The 16,726-nt window shown below is 54.1% G+C and overlaps 1 protein-coding gene across 1 annotated transcript; it reads left to right on the forward strand.

Annotated features, from left to right (window-relative positions):
- Nucleotides 1–1,351: 1,351 nt before the first annotated feature.
- ARHGAP33 (Rho GTPase activating protein 33) lies at nt 1,352–15,130 on the forward strand. Its single transcript, XM_045846767.1, has 22 exons — nt 1,352–1,513; nt 3,467–3,564; nt 3,643–3,727; nt 4,074–4,154; nt 4,260–4,397; nt 4,829–4,921; nt 6,274–6,396; nt 6,480–6,557; nt 6,643–6,709; nt 6,793–6,852; nt 6,942–7,094; nt 7,180–7,282; nt 8,467–8,611; nt 8,692–8,774; nt 8,864–8,971; nt 10,332–10,477; nt 11,111–11,264; nt 11,349–11,494; nt 11,573–11,647; nt 12,725–13,399; nt 13,490–13,881; nt 13,966–15,130. The coding sequence occupies exons 1-22, from the start codon at nt 1,508–1,510 to the stop codon at nt 14,755–14,757; spliced, it is 3,801 nt and encodes a 1,266-aa protein (XP_045702723.1). The 5' UTR covers nt 1,352–1,507; the 3' UTR covers nt 14,758–15,130.
- The last annotated feature ends 1,596 nt before the right edge of the window (nt 15,131–16,726 follow it).

Below are 16,726 nucleotides of genomic sequence, written 5' to 3' on the forward strand. Positions count from 1 at the left end.
TCCTTCCCCAGCACTTCATTTCCCCAATACCTGCTTAGTTTGTATCCATAGAATTTGTCCCCTAATCTATATTTTTAAATGTTTATTTTGTTCATTGTTTTCTCCCACTAGCTTTTGAGTTTTATGTGGGTAGGTTATGTCTTCCTGTTTTGGTTACTGATGTCTCCACAAATTATGCAATTGAAGTTTTTGAATGAATGAGTAGATTGATCAAGGATGTACCTTCTGCCTTGGTGGGGCAACTCAGTTGGTTAGAATGTTGTTCTGATACACCAAGGTTGTAGGTTCAATCCCCATCAGGGCACATACAAGCGTCAACCAATGAATGCATAAAATAAGTGGAACAACAAATCAATGTTTCTCTCTCTTCCTCTCTTCCTCTCTCTAAAATCAATAAATAAAAAGAAATAAAAACAAAGATGTACCTTTTGAGACTAAGAGCCTCGTTGAGGGCATGACCAGTGGGAGTGTCATCTTGAAAGGGGTGCTCTTAATGTTTTCTGAACTTGGCTAAGTCAGTTGGGGGCGGGGGGCGGGGGCGGGGAACGATTGGGATTGGCTTTATGGGGGGCATGGCTGTGTTGTGGCATTGCAGGCTAAACTTATTTCTAGGAAAAGAGATAAGGCTGGAAGCTGGCCTGTAATAAGCAGTAGGGAAGGCAAGGAAAATATCCAGTGGATAGAGCTAAGTCACACTGCCTAGGGTTATGTTCCAGGCAAGGCATCTGAGCCAGTAGAATCCGTCCATGGGTGAATGTCCTCAGTATTCTGTGGAAAGGACTGGGGTCAGGACTGACAAGATGAGGCTTAGTGGACTGAGACTTTGAAAAGCTGCTTGGAGAGGTAAAGCCCTGAGCCTATGGGAGTATACAACTATGAGTATCAGAGGAGTGGTCACTGAGTGAACTAAGGGGTAGGGTCCATTGTTTAGCGTTAAAAGTGTTAGAAAAGTTTAGCCCTGACTGGTGCGTCTTAGTGGATTGAGCGAAAGGTCGCAGGTTTGATTCCCAGTCAGGGCACATGCCTGGATTATGGGCCAGTTCCCCAGTCGGGGCGTGTGATAGGCAACTCATCAATGTATCTTCACATCGATGTTTCTCTTCCTCCCTTCTCTCTAAAAATAAAAAGCAAGGATGTATGTATCAGGGGAATGAAAGCCAATGAAAGCAGTCATGGGCGTGGTCATAGCACTGTCAAGCTTATCCGCCCCCCCCCCAAGTCCCAGTCAGGGAAGGGCTCAAGTCAAAGCCAATGAAAAGCCGCTAGGTGGGCTGGACGCCTCAGGCAGGGTGGAGCCAATGAGGGGTTGTGTGGCATCCCCACTGTGCCCGCCCCCGTGGGTTGAGGAGCGTCTCAGCCACAGGCAGCGGTTGGGGGCGGAGCCTGCAGCTGCCGCGCGCGTGGCTCATGCCCTCCCCTTTGTGTCGCCATGGCGGCGGCATCCGCGAAGAGGACAACGGCGATCGAGGTGTCTAGCGCGGCCAGCACCTGAGGAGGCCAGGAGACCATGGTGGTGAGGGGGCCTATGCGGCCGTCAGTCGGTCCGCGTGGCAGTCTGTCCATGCACGGCCCCGCCCCGCGCGCCCCGCCCCCGGCCCCGCCCGAGCCCGAGGCCTGCGCCGCCCCTCACCCCTAGTCTTGGCCCTCTTGTCCCCGAGCCTGCTCTTGGTCCCAAGCCCTTTCCCTGCCCTTCCCTCTCAGCGTGCATCTCCTTCCACACCCGGGATGGAGGTGTGTGGCTGAAGGGTTGGACTCGGGAGGGGCTGGTCTTGGGAAGGACCCGGCATCCCCCAAATGGTCCCTGCAGGTACCTGCTGAAGCTCCCTGGGACCCCACTAACCCCCACATCCCAGAGCCATCTTCGTTTTATCCCAACCTCCATCCCTTCCAGCCTAACCTCCTCCTCCTGCTACCACCGGCCTCTTTCTCTAGCCCCACCCCCACTCAGCTCCACCTCAGCCTAACCCTTTTCTTCTCTTATTATTTTCACCCCATCCCAGTCTCTCTCAACCAACCCTCTTCTCCCATGAGCTAGAACATTTACCTCAGCTTTTCCAGCTCTTCCTGTCCTCCTTACTCCACCTTGACCCCAAGCCAGCGCTGATCCTTGGTTCCTCTCCATCTTGTCTTCATCGTTCCTCCCCTCCATCTCCCTCTTCCACCATGCTGGTCCTGCTCATTCATCCATCTTATTCTTCATTCGATCACTTAACAAACATTCACCGAGACCTCTGCAAGCCCAAGCTCCTAATGCAAAGAGAGTTAGGTCCCATCCTGCCTCTGGGAGTTTCATGGGTTGGAGGGGAACAGACCTAAGGGGGAGATGAAGGAGAACTTGGGGTTGCAGGGATATGAAGGAGGGAGAAGCTGGAGCCTAGTTTGGGAGTCCACATCTGGTAGCTGGTTAATTTATTCATCAGATTTTACCCCACCCCTGCTGGCAACTGGGCTGACACTTGGCATTGGGACCCAGCAAGGAGTCACACAACCCTACTTGTGAGGAGTACTAATTCTGTGCTTACCTCTGTGCTGGACAATGCTGGGGAGCTGAGGGCTCAGCCCCAGGCCCTGATCCTAGGGAGGTCACAGTCCAGTGGGGAAGATGGACTTGTCACCAGACAGTGACATCTCAGAGTGCTCGGGGCTATGATGGGGGAAGCCCAGGCAGAGTCATCAAGCCTGGAATGGGGGAACCTTGGGATGGAGGAGTCCAGAAGAAGTGACTGATACAACCTGAAGGATCAGGGAGAACTTTGGAGAGGAGGAAACATAAGAGTTGATGAGGAAGAGTGAACCTAGTGAAAGAATAGGGAAGAGTGTTACATGCAGAGGGAGCAGCCTTTGCAAAGGTCTATGCCTTTGCAAAGGAAATCAGAAATGAGGTGCTTTTGTTGGACTCAGAAATTTGAGAACTCTAAGAATGGAGGCAATGGGGAGAGATGAGGGTGGAGAGGTAAACAGACCAGAGGATTATCTTCGAGACAACAGGGATCTACTGAAGGTCCGTGATCTATGGAGAGACAGGATTGTGTTGTGTGAAAGTTATACTGTTGCTTGCTGTGAAGATGCTGGCAGGAGGGGAGAGGCTGAGAGCAGGAAGACTGAGAAAATGGAAGCTGTGATTGCACAGACATCGTTGAGAGGTGTGGAGAGGCACAAGTGGAAGATGACTGTACTCTCCAGGGCCTACAAGAGGAGTTTAAACCCAGAGACATGGTACCAGCATGCTCTCTCCCTGCCTCACCTCTGGCCCCTGCTCTTCTATACACCCCCCACCCCCACCCCAGACCACACAGGAAGATGAAGGCCTATCCTCAGCCTGGCCTTCACCTCCCCTTGACCTCCCCTGCTACTCCAGTATAAAGAGTGATTCAAGCCTCTAGGCCCAGACTGGAAGATAACAATACTCATGTTGTCTCTCTGCTCCCATCTCTGGGGTCCTCTGATTCTTTTTTCTGCTCCACAGGCTCGCAGCACTGACAGCCTAGATGGCTCAGGGGAGGGCTCAGTGCAGCCCCTACCTCCGACTGGGGCACCCAGTGCAAAGGGGAAGGCTGGGAAGAGGTGAGAAATAAGGGAGTGGCTCAGCTTACAAGGGGGTGAAGCACAGGAGCCACTAGTGATGTGTTACCTGTCCCCCAGGCTCTCAGCTCCTCGAGGTCCCTTCCCTCGGCTGGCTGACTGTGCCCATTTCCACTATGAGAATGTTGACTTTGGCCACATTCAGGTAGGAATTGCCCCCAGGTGGGAACCCAACCCTGAAGCAATGTCAGTTACCCTACCCCTAAGACTGGTCCCTGGGACTGGCTGCTCCACCCATCTGAGCAGTCAGTGATGGAAGTTGCAGGACAGAAGGGGAGAGCTGCTCATCATTCATACATTTTTTTCTTTATTCATTCAGCAACAACTTTTTGTTAGGTGTATACTCTGTGCCAATACCCTGTACTTTGATTAAGGCATCACCAGGCTCTGCCCTTAGGGAACATAGCCCCATCCCTATATAGTGCCACCTGGAGAGGTTAGGACTGGAACAACAGTGAGGCCCTCACCTGGGCCTTTCTTTCCCTCTACAGCTCCTGCTGTCTCCAGAGCGTGAAGGCTCTAGCTTCTCTGGGGAGAATGAGCTGGTGTTTGGGGTGCAAGTGACTTGTCAGGTAAGGCCACCCCTGCTTCTCATCTAGCCTGGTGGACTGGTTTCCATGGTGCTCAGCTCAGTGAAATGGAACCACTATTCCTTTTTGTCCCTCCTGCTCCCACAGGGCCGTTCCTGGCCAGTTCTCCGCAGTTATGATGACTTCCGCTCCCTGGATGCCCACCTCCACCGTTGCATATTTGACCGGAGATTTTCCTGCCTCCCAGAGCTTCCCCCACCTCCAGAGGGTGCCAGGGCTTCCCAGGTAAGCTGCTTGTTATCCCATCCCTGCCTCAACCATGGTGTGTCCTCATCATGGATGTGTGAAATCGTTAAGGCTGGGGAGATTGATAAATACTTAAACACGAGTATGGTTTGAGTCCCACCAGTCAGAATGGAGAGGCCCCTAGGACTGCAGCAAGGTTCTGGAGGCTCCCTTTAGTTTTAAGATCATGGGGAGTTCTGGGGTGTTCCATGGGAGGGTCAATATGGCCAGACCAATGGAAGTACAAAGGAGCTTGACATAGTCTATGTGCAAACTGATAGGACAATATTTTAGTACTTAACAGTGGAATGGCATCCATGCATTGAAATTAAAGTTCTGTCCTGTCTAGAGGCAAGCTAAGGCAGTGTAGAAGGGCAGTGGGCTCTCTTGGGGTCTCCTCATAAGAGCTCACCCTGACAATCTAATCACAGATGCTGGTGCCACTGCTGCTGCAATACTTGGAGACCCTGTCAGGACTGGTGGACAGTAACCTCAATTGTGGGCCTGTGCTCACCTGGATGGAGGTGGGCCCGGGCAGCAGGGCTTGGGGTTGGAAGTGAGTGAGGGATGTCACAGGACCAAGAACCAGCCTAGCAGTGTGTATGGGCACAGGAAGGAAATGAGCCAGACAGGAGGAGACACTGGCATTTCAGGGTCTGTTTGGGTTAATGGCTGTGAGAGAGAACGAGTGCCCCCTTGTGTGTGTGTGTGTGTGTGTGTGTGTGTGTGTGTGTGTGTGTGTGTGTGTGTGTGTTAGCAGATGTTTGGCTGCAGGGATGTGAGAATTTCAAGGTATATATATCAGTTAGAAATAGGTTTGGCCTGGCTAAGAGTGACTAAAATAATGGGTTTTTAGTTTTTGTTTTATTTTATTTTTTAAAAAGATTTTATTTGTTTATTCTTTAAAAATATATTTTATTGATTATTCTATTACAGTTGCCCCATTTTTCTCCCTTTATTCCCCTCCATCCTGCATACCCCCTCCCACCTGCATTCCCCCTGCCCTTTAGTTCATGTCCATGGGTTGTATATATAAGTTCTTTGGCTGTTTGTTTATTTTTAAAGAGAGGGCAAGGAAAGGAGAAAGGGAGAGAAACATCAGCGTGTGGTTGCCTTTCGAGCAACCCCTACTGGGGGCCTGGCCCACAACCCAGGCATGTGCCTTGACTGGGAATCAAACTGGCGACCCTTTGGTTCTTGGGCCAATACTCAGTCTACTGAGCCACACCAGCCAGGGCAGTTTTTAATTTATATATATATATATATATATATATATATTTGATTTTGAATCTCATTTTTAAAAATTATATTTTACTGATTATGCTATTACAGTTATCCTGATTTTACCCTCTTTGTCCCCCTCTACCCAGCATCCCCCACTCTCTCAGGCAATCCCCCTACCATTGTTCATGTCCATGGATTATGCATATAAGTTTTTGGCTTTTCCATTTCCTATACTGTACTTTATATCCCCATAGCTATTCTGTAACTATCTATTTGTACTTCTTAATCCCCTCACCTCTTCTCCCATTCCCCCATGCCCCCTCCCATCTGGTAACCCTCAAAACACTCTGTATCCATGTAAAACCAGCGGCTTTTTAGACAGCAGATGTGCAGTGTCTGCTATGGAGGGTAAGGGTGCATGAGTGTATCAGGAGGACTTCTGGGCCAGGGAGCCCTGGGACATATGAGGGGAAGGAAGGGGCCTTGTTATGGAAGGGGCATGAATTTAGGTGTTTTACCAATAGCTCTGAGTGACTAGATGGGAAACAAGTGTTGGCCTGCACTGGGCATGGAAGAACCTTTTCTTATTTTTTTATTACTTATTATTTATTGCCTTCTGGGCTCTCCCTGTCACATCCACCCTCCATGACAGCTGGATAACCATGGCAGGCGACTCCTTCTCAGTGAGGAGGCCTCGCTCAATATTCCTGCAGTGGCTGCTGCCCACGTGGTAAAACGGTACACAGCCCAGGCACCAGATGAGCTGTCCTTCGAGGTGAGGCTGTGGGGAAGGGGCAGGCTCCAGCTGTACTTCCCACTTCCTAGCTGCTTCTGACTCTCTCATCTGCCCACTCCCAGGTGGGAGATATTGTCTCCGTGATCGACATGCCACCGACAGAAGATCGGAGCTGGTGGCGGGGCAAGCGAGGCTTCCAGGTGAGCCTGGGTTGGAGTAGACAGGTGGGGCTAGGGCCCTGTGGCAACTAGGGTGGCCCAGGCACTGACCCTGATGCCTCCTCAGGTCGGTTTCTTCCCCAGCGAGTGTGTGGAGCTATTCACAGAGCGGCCCTGTCCAGGACTCAAGGGGGGTAAGTGCCAGGGGCAAAGTCGGGAGGCCTTCTTTCATTCTTGTTCTGCCATCCATCCTTTCCACCTATGGTTCACCCCACAGATGCTGATGGTCCCCTATGTGGTGTCCCAGCTTCCCAGGGTGTCTCCTCTCTGACCTCAGGTAATGAAAACAAGAGGTCAGGCTCCTGCCCGCCTCCCATCAGACTGATAACTGTACTGATCCTGTGTGGCCTGCTTTTCCCCCTGCAGCTGTACCCCGGCCACGTGGGAAGCTGGCTGGCCTCCTGCGTACCTTCATGCGTTCCCGCCCTTCTCGGCAGCGCCTGAGACAGAGAGGTATCCTTCGGCAGAGGGTGTTTGGCTGCGACCTTGGAGAGCACCTCAGTAATTCAGGCCAAGATGGTGAGGTCCCAGGCCCACCTGCCTAGGCCACTGCTCCTACTCAGGATTTGAGCTGTCCAGCCCTGACCCCAGTGCTTTCTCCCAGTGCCCCAGGTGCTTCGCTGCTGCTCTGAGTTTATTGAGGCCCATGGGGTGGTGGACGGTATCTACCGGCTCTCAGGCGTGTCATCCAATATCCAGAGGCTACGGTGAGGGCCCTCTTCCCACCCCTTTCCTCCACAGACTTTTACTGAATATCATCCCTAGTCTGTGCCCTGTGTCATGTGCCAAGTTGGGAAGATCTTGGGAGTTGGGAAGGCATAGATTGGGGTTAGATCAGGGCTGGAGGCAGGGTGGGCTTCTTTGAGGAAGTGACACCCACACCAAGGCCTGAGAGGTGAGAATAGAATGAGCATTGGAAGTAGAGGGATCAGTTTCTCTGAGTACCTGCCACATGCCAAACAAGAACGTACCGTGACAACCTGACCACAGTGGAGATACAGTGGTTAATGAGACAACCAGAGTCTCCCACCCTCATGGGGCTCACATGCTGGAGGCAGAGACAAACAAAGAAATGAGAGAGTTTGCTAGTAGGTGACAAGTGCTATGGAGAACAAGAGATTTGAGGATAAGGAGAATCATAATAAATCTGGGAGGACTATTGCAGTTTTAAGTAAGGTGGGCTGAGAAGGCCTCTTGGGGGCGAGCTCCTTCTGTAGGATGGGAGGGAGTGAGCGAGCAATGTGGATATCCTGGGAAAAACATTCATGGTGGAGAGAACAGCCAGTCCAAAGGGGAAGTAGCAGGAGATGATATCTGAGAAGTAATTAGGGGCAGAGCATGCAAGGCCTTTTTGACAACTGTTAGGATTTTGGCTTTTACATGGGAAGGTTCTGAAGTGAGGGGAGACAGTACGTATGACAGTCTAAGAGGTGGGAAGGAGTGAGGCACAAGTGTTGAGGCCGACAGGAGGCCATGAAGTAAAGAGTGTGGAGCCTGGGGGTGTGAGAGATGTGGCATGAGTTCCTGTGCATTGAGCTTTTACCCTCAAGCAGTGGGACACCACTAGATAGTTGTGAGCAGGGCTGCTGGGATTTCCAGCACCTCTTGAAGAACAACTTGGTGGAAGTAGCGTGGTCATACTCTGGAACCAGATAACTTTTGGTAGCTACAGGCAGGGGTACCTTCTACTTGAGCCTCAGGGTGTCCCTCTGTAAAATGAGGCTCCTCTGTCTTTGGCACACAGGGTTATTACGGATGAAGTAATTCTCACCTTTGAAGAGCCCAGGGCAGGAAGAGGGCTGCATACATCTGTGGACAATGGGAGGGAGGGTACAGCCAGGAGAGCCAACTCTGACACAACTCTTTCTCCTCTTTAACTTGGTGGTCTCAGGCATGAGTTTGACAGTGAGAGGATCCCTGAACTGTCTGGCCCCACCTTCCTTCAGGACATCCACAGTGTGTCCTCCCTCTGCAAGCTCTACTTCCGAGAGCTGCCCAACCCCCTACTCACATATCAGCTCTACGGGAAATTCAGCGTGAGTAAAGGAGCTGGTGAGGTTGGAGGGTGTTGGGATGCATGGGGGCCAGCCCACATCATGCCTGTGCACAATGTCAGGAGGCCATGTCAGTGCCTGGGGAGGAGGAACGCCTGGTGCGTGTCCATGATGTCATCCAGCAGCTGCCCCCGCCACACTACAGGTAAACCAGGAAGGGTAGGAAAGGGCTATGGTGGGCTCACAAGGGAGTTGATGCTCAGGTGAGGTGTCCCCTTCCACTCCCACCCTCAGGACTCTGGAATACCTGCTGAGGCACTTGGCCCGCATGGCAAGACACAGTGCCAATACCAGCATGCATGCCCGCAACCTGGCTATTGTCTGGGCACCCAACCTGCTACGGTAAGCTACAGCTCACCAGACTGTCACCCACAGCTCCCACCCATGGGCTGAGCCCCAAGTCTCCCCCTACACCCATGCTAGGAACTCACCCAACTTTTGTTCTCTTGTTCATTTCATTCAACATATATTTGTTAGTTACGTCCGGTGTGCCAGCCCCTGTTCTCAGCACTGGGAACAGAATAGTGAGCAAGACCCTGTGCTCCTGGGCTCACATTCTCATGGAGTAGATGGACAATGAACTAGTAACAAGAAAATACACAGTGTGGCCTGATGGTAGTGAGTGGCAAGGAGAAAGATTACAAAGCAGGGAAGGGGCATGCACAGGATCATGGCATTTTGGAATGTTAGAGTGTCAGGGAAAGCTTCAGTTAGAAGTCTTCTATAACCAACAGCAGGGTAAGCCCCAGAGGATTTTATGGTGACTGAGACAGGCAAGCTATCTGTCCTAAATAAAATAGGTGGTACATGAGATGGTGGGTATAAGAACTATGGGGAAAAAGAAACAAAGGCAGACCTGGAATATGGAAAAGGTTTACAATTTTAAATAAGGTAGATGGGGAAGACCCACTGAGGAAGGTAACATTTGAGTCAAGATCTGTAAAAGGTGAGAGAGGAAGCCATGTGGATATCCGGGGAGTAGCAAACCAGGCAGAAGGAAAGGTAACTGCAAAGGTCCTGGGGCTGAGTCAGGAAGAACAGTGAGAAGGCTATTGTGCTGGAGCTGAGTGAGTGAGTGAATAAAGGGGTGAAGAGGAGGAGATGATGAGGTGTCAGATAGGTGGTGGGGGACCAGATAAAAGAGGAGTGACTTATGGGTTGTAGGTTGTGTGAGGACTTTACCAGGAGTGAGTTATAGCCAAGAGAGGGCTCTGAGCCCAGAGGGCCCTGATGTGACTCAGGTGTTCACAGCCTCCTCCAGCTGTGAATGGGAAACAGACTGTGGAGGTGGGATGGGAGCAGGAGACCAGGGAGGAGGCAGCTGTGAGGCTCCAGAGGGAGAGGATGGGCGCTGGGCCAGGGTGAGCAGTAGAGAAGAGTTTAGGTTCTGGATAGATTTTGTAGGTGGAGCCCGCAAGGTTTTGGGTCAGATTGGATGTGGGTAATGAAGAGAGAAGTCAAAGATAGTTCCGAGGTGTCTGGCCTGAACCACTTAAAGGACTACATAACTAAGATGGGGAAGGTGGTGAGGGAGTGTGTTTGGGGAAAGGTTGAGAACCTGGTTATAAATGTGATTAGTTGGATGAAGTCAGAGGTGTTGAATGACAGTTACTGCTTCCACTGGCTCCCCACCTAATCTAGCTAGAACCTCCCCCAGCTGTGGCTCAAGGCACCTGGTCTCCCTCTCCCTTTTCCCATTCAGGTCCATGGAGCTGGAGTCAGTGGGGCTGGGGGGGGCAGCAGCCTTCCGGGAGGTGCGGGTGCAGTCAGTGGTGGTGGAATTCCTACTCACCCACGTGGATGTCTTGTTCAGTGACACCTTCACCTCTGCTGGCCTCGACACTGCAGGTATGCTTGTCCCATCTCCTGATGTCCTGGCTACTGCCTCCTCATTGTCACGGCTGCGTGTGGGAGGGCAGGTGGACTCCCAGCCCTGTTTCTACCCACTGGAACTGGTCCTCCCTCCTGGCTCCTTGAGGACCCCGCCCCGGCCTCTCCCACCCCTCCCCACCCTTCTCATTTCAGCTCCTACGCTCAGGATCCCCACTTCTTGGCCCGGACATCGTTCTTCCTTCACCCCTTGTAGCTCCTGGGGGCATTTGGGGCCAGGGGTCTACCTGGGAGGAGGTGGTAGGTCCCCAGACTTGACCCTGCCCAGGTCCCACCCAGACTCCCCACCCTGCCCCGGACCCCAGCCCAATCAGGATTCAGCACATCGGAGGGCCCTCTGGCCCGAGGTAACTGAAGCCAGGGCCACTGCCCTCGCTGGCTGCTGGGAGCTGCCTCAGCTGGTTCTGCCTCATTCCTGCTCACTTGCCTGCTGCCCACCCATTCCTGCCTGATACTCTCTGGTCCCCTGCCTTGCCAGCCCGGGGGAGGGGGGCACGCTTTGGGGCTGGGGCTGGGGCTGTAGTGCTTGGCTTTGCCTGTGTCCTTGGCAGGCCCCTGGGCTGATAGCTGCCCACTTTCCCAACTCCCCAGGCCGCTGCCTCCTCCCCAGGCCCAAGTCCCTTGCGGGCAGTGGCCCCTCCACTCGCCTGCTGACTCTGGAGGAAGCTCAGGCTCGTACCCAGGGCCGACTGGGGACACCCACTGATTCCACAGCTCCCAAGGCCTCAGCCTCACCTGCAGAAAGGTGAGTGGGATGCTGAGGAGCAGAAGGTCTAGTCTGGAGGCCTCAGCTCCTCACACTGTCTCCTGTGTCTCATCCAAACCCCAGGAGGAAAGAGGAGAGAGGCGAGAAACAGCGGAAGCCAGCGGGTAGCAGCTGGAAGACCTTCTTTGCGCTGGGCCGGGGCCCCAGCATCCCCCGAAAGAAGCCTCTTCCCTGGCTGGGGGGCATGCGTGCCCCACCACAGCCTTCAGGTCAGAGGTCGAGCAGTTGGCATAGTGGTGGGGAGGCACTCTGGAGTGCTCCTGTGACCCTTCTACCTTTCCTTGTAGGTAGCCGACCTGACACAGTCACATTGAGATCTGCCAAGAGTGAGGAGTCTCTATCATCGCAGGCCAGCGGGGCTGGTGAGTCAGGGTGGCCTGGCCTGTGCCAGGGTCAAGCTGGGAGGAGCTGGGGCCCTGAGTTGGCCTTCACATGCTGTACTTCAAATTTGGGTGTCTTGGGATTTTATTAGTTTTTAATTTGGACATCTGGTATAGTAAGTTGGATAAAGCATCACCCTTAGCTCATGCCACACTGTGGTCATTGGTCCATACAGGGTCCTTTTACATTCTTATTAATTTCTTTTGAAAAAATTTACATAATATAATGAACATCCACATACCCACTGGCCAGAACTAAAAGAGTCCCACAACCTTACCTGCAAGCTCCTCCCCTCTCCTACCTGCTGGAATCAACAGAGGCATCCTCTAGATTTGATGGTCATCATCCTCTTGTTTTTAAGGTTTTTATCATGTCTAGAGCATACATAAACATATTGTGTCATTTTAGTCATTTTAGTCATTTTAAAACTTCAGTTAAAGGTAGTATAAGAAAGGGGGTATTGTGCTGTATGTGGAACTTGCCTGTCATTCACAACTGCATTACAGACTACCATCATGTTGCCAGGTGTAGCTCAGGCTCACTTCTGTCTGCTGATCTTCAGTGTTCCATGTGGATATCCTGTCCGGGGTTGCTTGTCCTTCCTACTCCCGATGGATTTGGGGGCTCTTATGAGCACTCCCTGCTGTGCCCACACTCCTGTGAGGGCTCTACGTGTACCCAAAAGTGGGGGTGCATACTCTAGGGCATACTCATGTTCAATTGAACAAGAAAAGGCCTACTGTTTTCCAAAAGTGGTCATTCCAGCCTACTCCCAGCAGCTTGTTTGAGATCCTGTTGGTCATGTTCACAGCCACTTCATTCTGGCCTTTGGGTCTGGAATGGTTCTCCTTAGGGAGTTGCCATTCACTTCCTTTGTCACCATGAGTCTGAACAGCTAGCTCTCCCTGGGTTCACAGCCATTGTGGCCCTATCCAGGGAAGTGCCTCTGCATATTATTTCCCCAGACTCCTGGTTGTATGCCCTATTCTCACTGATGTATGGATGTGTAAAGTTCTGAGCACTGACCCCTAATTTTCTCCCACCTACCACCCTCTCAGGCCTCCAGAGGCTGCACAGGCTACGGCGACCCCACTCCAGCAGTGATGCTTTCCCTGTGGGCCCCGCACCTGCTGGCTCCTGTGAGAGCCTGTCCTCCTCCTCCTCCTCTGAGTCTTCCGAGTCCTCTGAGTCCTCCGAGTGCTCCGAGTCCTCAGCAGCTGGGCTGGGGGCACTCTCCGGTTCCCCCTCTCACCGAAACTCAGCCTGGCTAGATGATGGTGATGATCTGGACTTCAGCCCACCCCGCTGCCTGGAGGGGCTCCGGGGGCTCGACTTTGATCCCCTTACCTTTCGCTGTAGCAGTCCTACTCCAGGGGACCCTGCACCTCCTGCCAGCCCAGCTCCCCCAGCCCCTGCTTCTGCCTTCCCACCCAGGGCAACCCCCCAGGCCTTCTCATCCCGTGGGCCCACCAGCTCTGCCTCACCCACTGCCCTGGACATCTCAGAACCCCTGACTGTATCAGTGCCACCTGCTGTCCTAGAGCTGCTGGAGGCTGGGGGAACACCTGCCTCAGTCACCCCAACACCAGCACTCAGCCCCAACCCAGGCCTGCACCCCCATCTCATCTCCCTGTTGCCTCACGGAGCCAAAGCCCAGCTGAGTGATACCTACCAACAGGAGATGTGCAGCAAGCTAGCACTACCTGGTCCCCAGGAAGCCCCAGGACAACATGGTAAGTCCTACTCAGCCCATTAATACCCTACAGACCCTGAGGCTGTGCTCAAGACCTGGCTGATGCCCCTTCCCATTCCTCTCTGTGTAGGGTCTGGCATGGATTTACCGCCGCTGCCCCCACCCCTATCCCTCCTGCGCCCTGGTGGGGCCCCACCTCCACCTCCCAAGAACCCAGCACGCCTCATGGCCCTGGCCCTGGCTGAGCGGGCTCAGCAAGTGGCCCAGAGACAGAACCAACAGGAGCATGGGAGTGCCCCATCTGCTCCCCACTCCCCTTTCTGCCGCCCACTGTCCCTGGCGGTGGGCGGTGAGCCTCTGGGGACCTCAGGGAGTGGGCCACCCTCCCACCCACTAGCACACCCTGGTGCCTGGGCTCCAGGACCCCCACCCTCCCTACCAAGGCAGCAAAGTGTTGGGAGCCTGGTGAGGAGCCCGCGGCCCATGGGGATCTCAAGGAGGGGATGCAGAGGCCCTGCCCAGGTCAGTGCCCAGCTCAGGATGGGTGGGGGCTGCAGGGATATGCCAGAGACATCAGCCTAGTTCCCGTGTCCTGTCTCCTCACAGGTTCTTTCTTCTGTGAGAACCCCTGGCTGCTTCTCAGCTCCCCGGGAGTACCTGCCACCCTTTCTTGGGGTCCCCAAACCAGGCTTGTATCCCCTGGCCTCCACATCCTTCCAGCCCAGCTCCCCAGCCCCAGTATGGAGGAGCTCCCTGGGTCCCCCTACACCACTTGACAGGGGAGAGAACCTGTACTATGAGATTGAGGCAGGTGAGGGCTCCTCCCACTCTGGCCCCACCCGGTCCTGGAGTCCTTTTCGCTCCATGCCCCCAGATAGGCTCAATGCCTCATATGGCATGCTTGGTCAATCACCACCGCTCCACAGGTCCCCTGACTTCCTGCTCAGCTACCCACCACGCCCCTCCTGCTTTTCCCATAACCTGAGCTATTCAGCCCCTCAGCACCCTGCCCGGTGCCCCACTCAGCCTGAGCCCCTCTATGTCAACCTAGCCCTAGGGCCCAGGGGTCCGTCATCCACCTCTTCCAGCTCCTCTTCCCCTCCTGCCCATACCCGTAGCCGTTCAGATCCTTGCCCCCCAGTCCCCCGCCTCCCCCAAAAACAGAGGGCCTCCTGGGGCCCCCCTACACCTCACAGGGTGCCTGGGCCCTGGGGCCCTCCCGAGCCTCTCCTGCTCTACAGGGCAGCCCCACCAGTCTATGGTAGGGGGGGTGAGCACCACCGAGGGTCCTTGTACAGGAATGGGGGCCAGGGGAGAGAGGGGGCTGGTCCCCCGCCCCCTTTCCCCACTTCCAACTGGTCCCTCCACTCTGAGGGCCAGACCCAAAGCTACTGCTGAGCCAGAGCGGAGACCTTTCTCTCTTCTCTCTCATTGATCTTGGCCCAACCCAATCCCTTGTTTTGTATTTTCTTAAGCTCCTGATCCCTGCCCCAGGTTTCTAACTTTGTAACTTGCTTCTGATGTGAGTCCCTACCTGTTATGGTGTCCCTGCCCTGGGCTAAAAGGCACACCCATTCCCTCTCCATCCTCCATTATGGGGGTCTCTCACACAGCTCTTGGGACCAGGCTGACACTTTGTCCTCCCTCTCCCTCCAGGAGCCCCCAGCATGCCCTGACCTGTGCATAAGGGGTGGGGGACAGCTCCTGTCCATCTCCCCACATATCCCATTAAACCATCTGATAACATAGATGAATAAAAATGGTAAAACTGTGTTTGCTAATGTCATGCTGGGGCTAGATGCAGTGACCAAAGAGGCAGTAGGTTGCTGTATCATTTTATCACTTCAGCAGGTGCTGAGTGCAGAGTCCCTCCTGGGAGCCTCTGAGGGACGATGTCAGCAGAGAAGAAGCCATGGGTGTCCTAAGAATCTGTGCCAAGAGCAGGGTCCAGGCCTGGCCTGTCTCCACGTTGGCATCCACCTTGCAGCTCTGCTGTGATCTCTGCCAGCAGATCCATCCAGGGGAGTAGGAGGGCAGAGATGGGCTGAGGGTTACCCCAGGTATGAGGAAGGGGTCCAGAAGCACTCTTGCCAGGGCCCATTTCTCACTTCCACACGCTGGAGAAGGGACCTCCTCTGATCAGTTCAGGACTACCCACATGCTTGAGGGTGGGTAGGGGGAGCTGGCACTGCCACCTGGGGGCTATGGAGCTCAGAACAGGCCTGGAGTGGAGGTTGGGAGGAAGGCATGGGCTCAGGGTTTTCTGCTTCACTGGCCCTAGTGGCCTTCCCTGCCAGCAATCTCCAGGGTATGGGAAACCTCCCTGTGAGTCAACAGGCAAGGTAGGGGTCCAGCAGGGCAGCTCTGTGCTGCCACAGTCCTGCAGTACTGGGATTTTGGCTGAGAATTTCCTCTCAAGCTGCTCCTCAGAACCCTGGCTGTCCAGCAAGGAAGCTAGACCCTGAAAGATGGAGTGTAGGACAGGGCCCTGGGCAAAGGAGCATTGGTCAGGGGTCCATAGGTCAGTGAGGGGACAGTTGGGGGTCCCAGGAAGGGGTCTCTGGTCAGAGGAGAGGCAGCCAGAGAAATTGGCGTTGGTTACAGCTGGGGGGAGATGTCACAAGTTAGGGACTGAATGGTCACACAGGGCTCTGGAGGCATCCACACTGTTGAGCTGGGCTCCAGGCAGTGGTACAGGCTGACCCTGATTGTGGAGCTGTGGCATGGGCAGAAGTCAGGGCTGGGACTGGAGCTGCTGCCTGGAGACAAGCTGCAGCCTGAGTCCCAGGCCAGGCCTTCATGGACTCTGCTGTGACCCCCTGTGACCTCAGGAATCTCCAGAGCCTGGAGAGAGTGATAGCAGAGAGCTGGCATGGGTGGCCTGGGTGCCCTAGGTACCCCATAACTCCCTTAGTCCTCCACATCCCTGTCCTGGCTCTTACCTGGGATGAGGAGGGGCCTTGAGACATCACAGGGGGGCACAGGCCTGGGTGTTGTCTTGCATCTGGGAGCCAACTCATAGTTTAGTGTCTCTGGAGGTATGAACCAGTTGGTTGGAATTAGGGAGTTATAGCTGAACTGTGCCCAGCACCTGCTACCACCTCTTCTTACCCTCTTACCTGGTGGGGAACCCTGGGGTGCAGGACCCAGTATGGTCTAATCCATTGGGGAGTTCACCTCAGGAGCTGAGTCCTATGGAAAGGAGTGTGGATGTGGGGACAAAGGCCCTGCCTAAGGTTCCATGGCAACCACTCACTCCTGCCAGCCTGTCCTGTACTTGGACTCCTGCAGCAGGTATTGGGTATTCTGCAGGCTGCCCTAGCAGTCAGCAGGCTCTCGGCCCGGCCCAGCCTGAATCAAAGCCTGG

This window comes from Phyllostomus hastatus, unplaced genomic scaffold, assembly GCF_019186645.2.
Source record: "Phyllostomus hastatus isolate PE091 unplaced genomic scaffold, TTU_PhHast_1.1 phas_contig_5, whole genome shotgun sequence".
Taxonomy (NCBI): Eukaryota; Metazoa; Chordata; class Mammalia; order Chiroptera; family Phyllostomidae; genus Phyllostomus; species Phyllostomus hastatus.

Bases quoted from the DNA above. Each gene is read 5' to 3' on its own strand.
- ARHGAP33 (XM_045846767.1), top strand. The intron at 4,398-4,828 runs GTAAGCTGCTTG...ATCTAATCACAG, and splicing joins AGGGTGCCAGGGCTTCCCAG to ATGCTGGTGCCACTGCTGCT. The intron at 11,265-11,348 runs GTGAGTGGGATG...TCCAAACCCCAG, and splicing joins TCAGCCTCACCTGCAGAAAG to GAGGAAAGAGGAGAGAGGCG.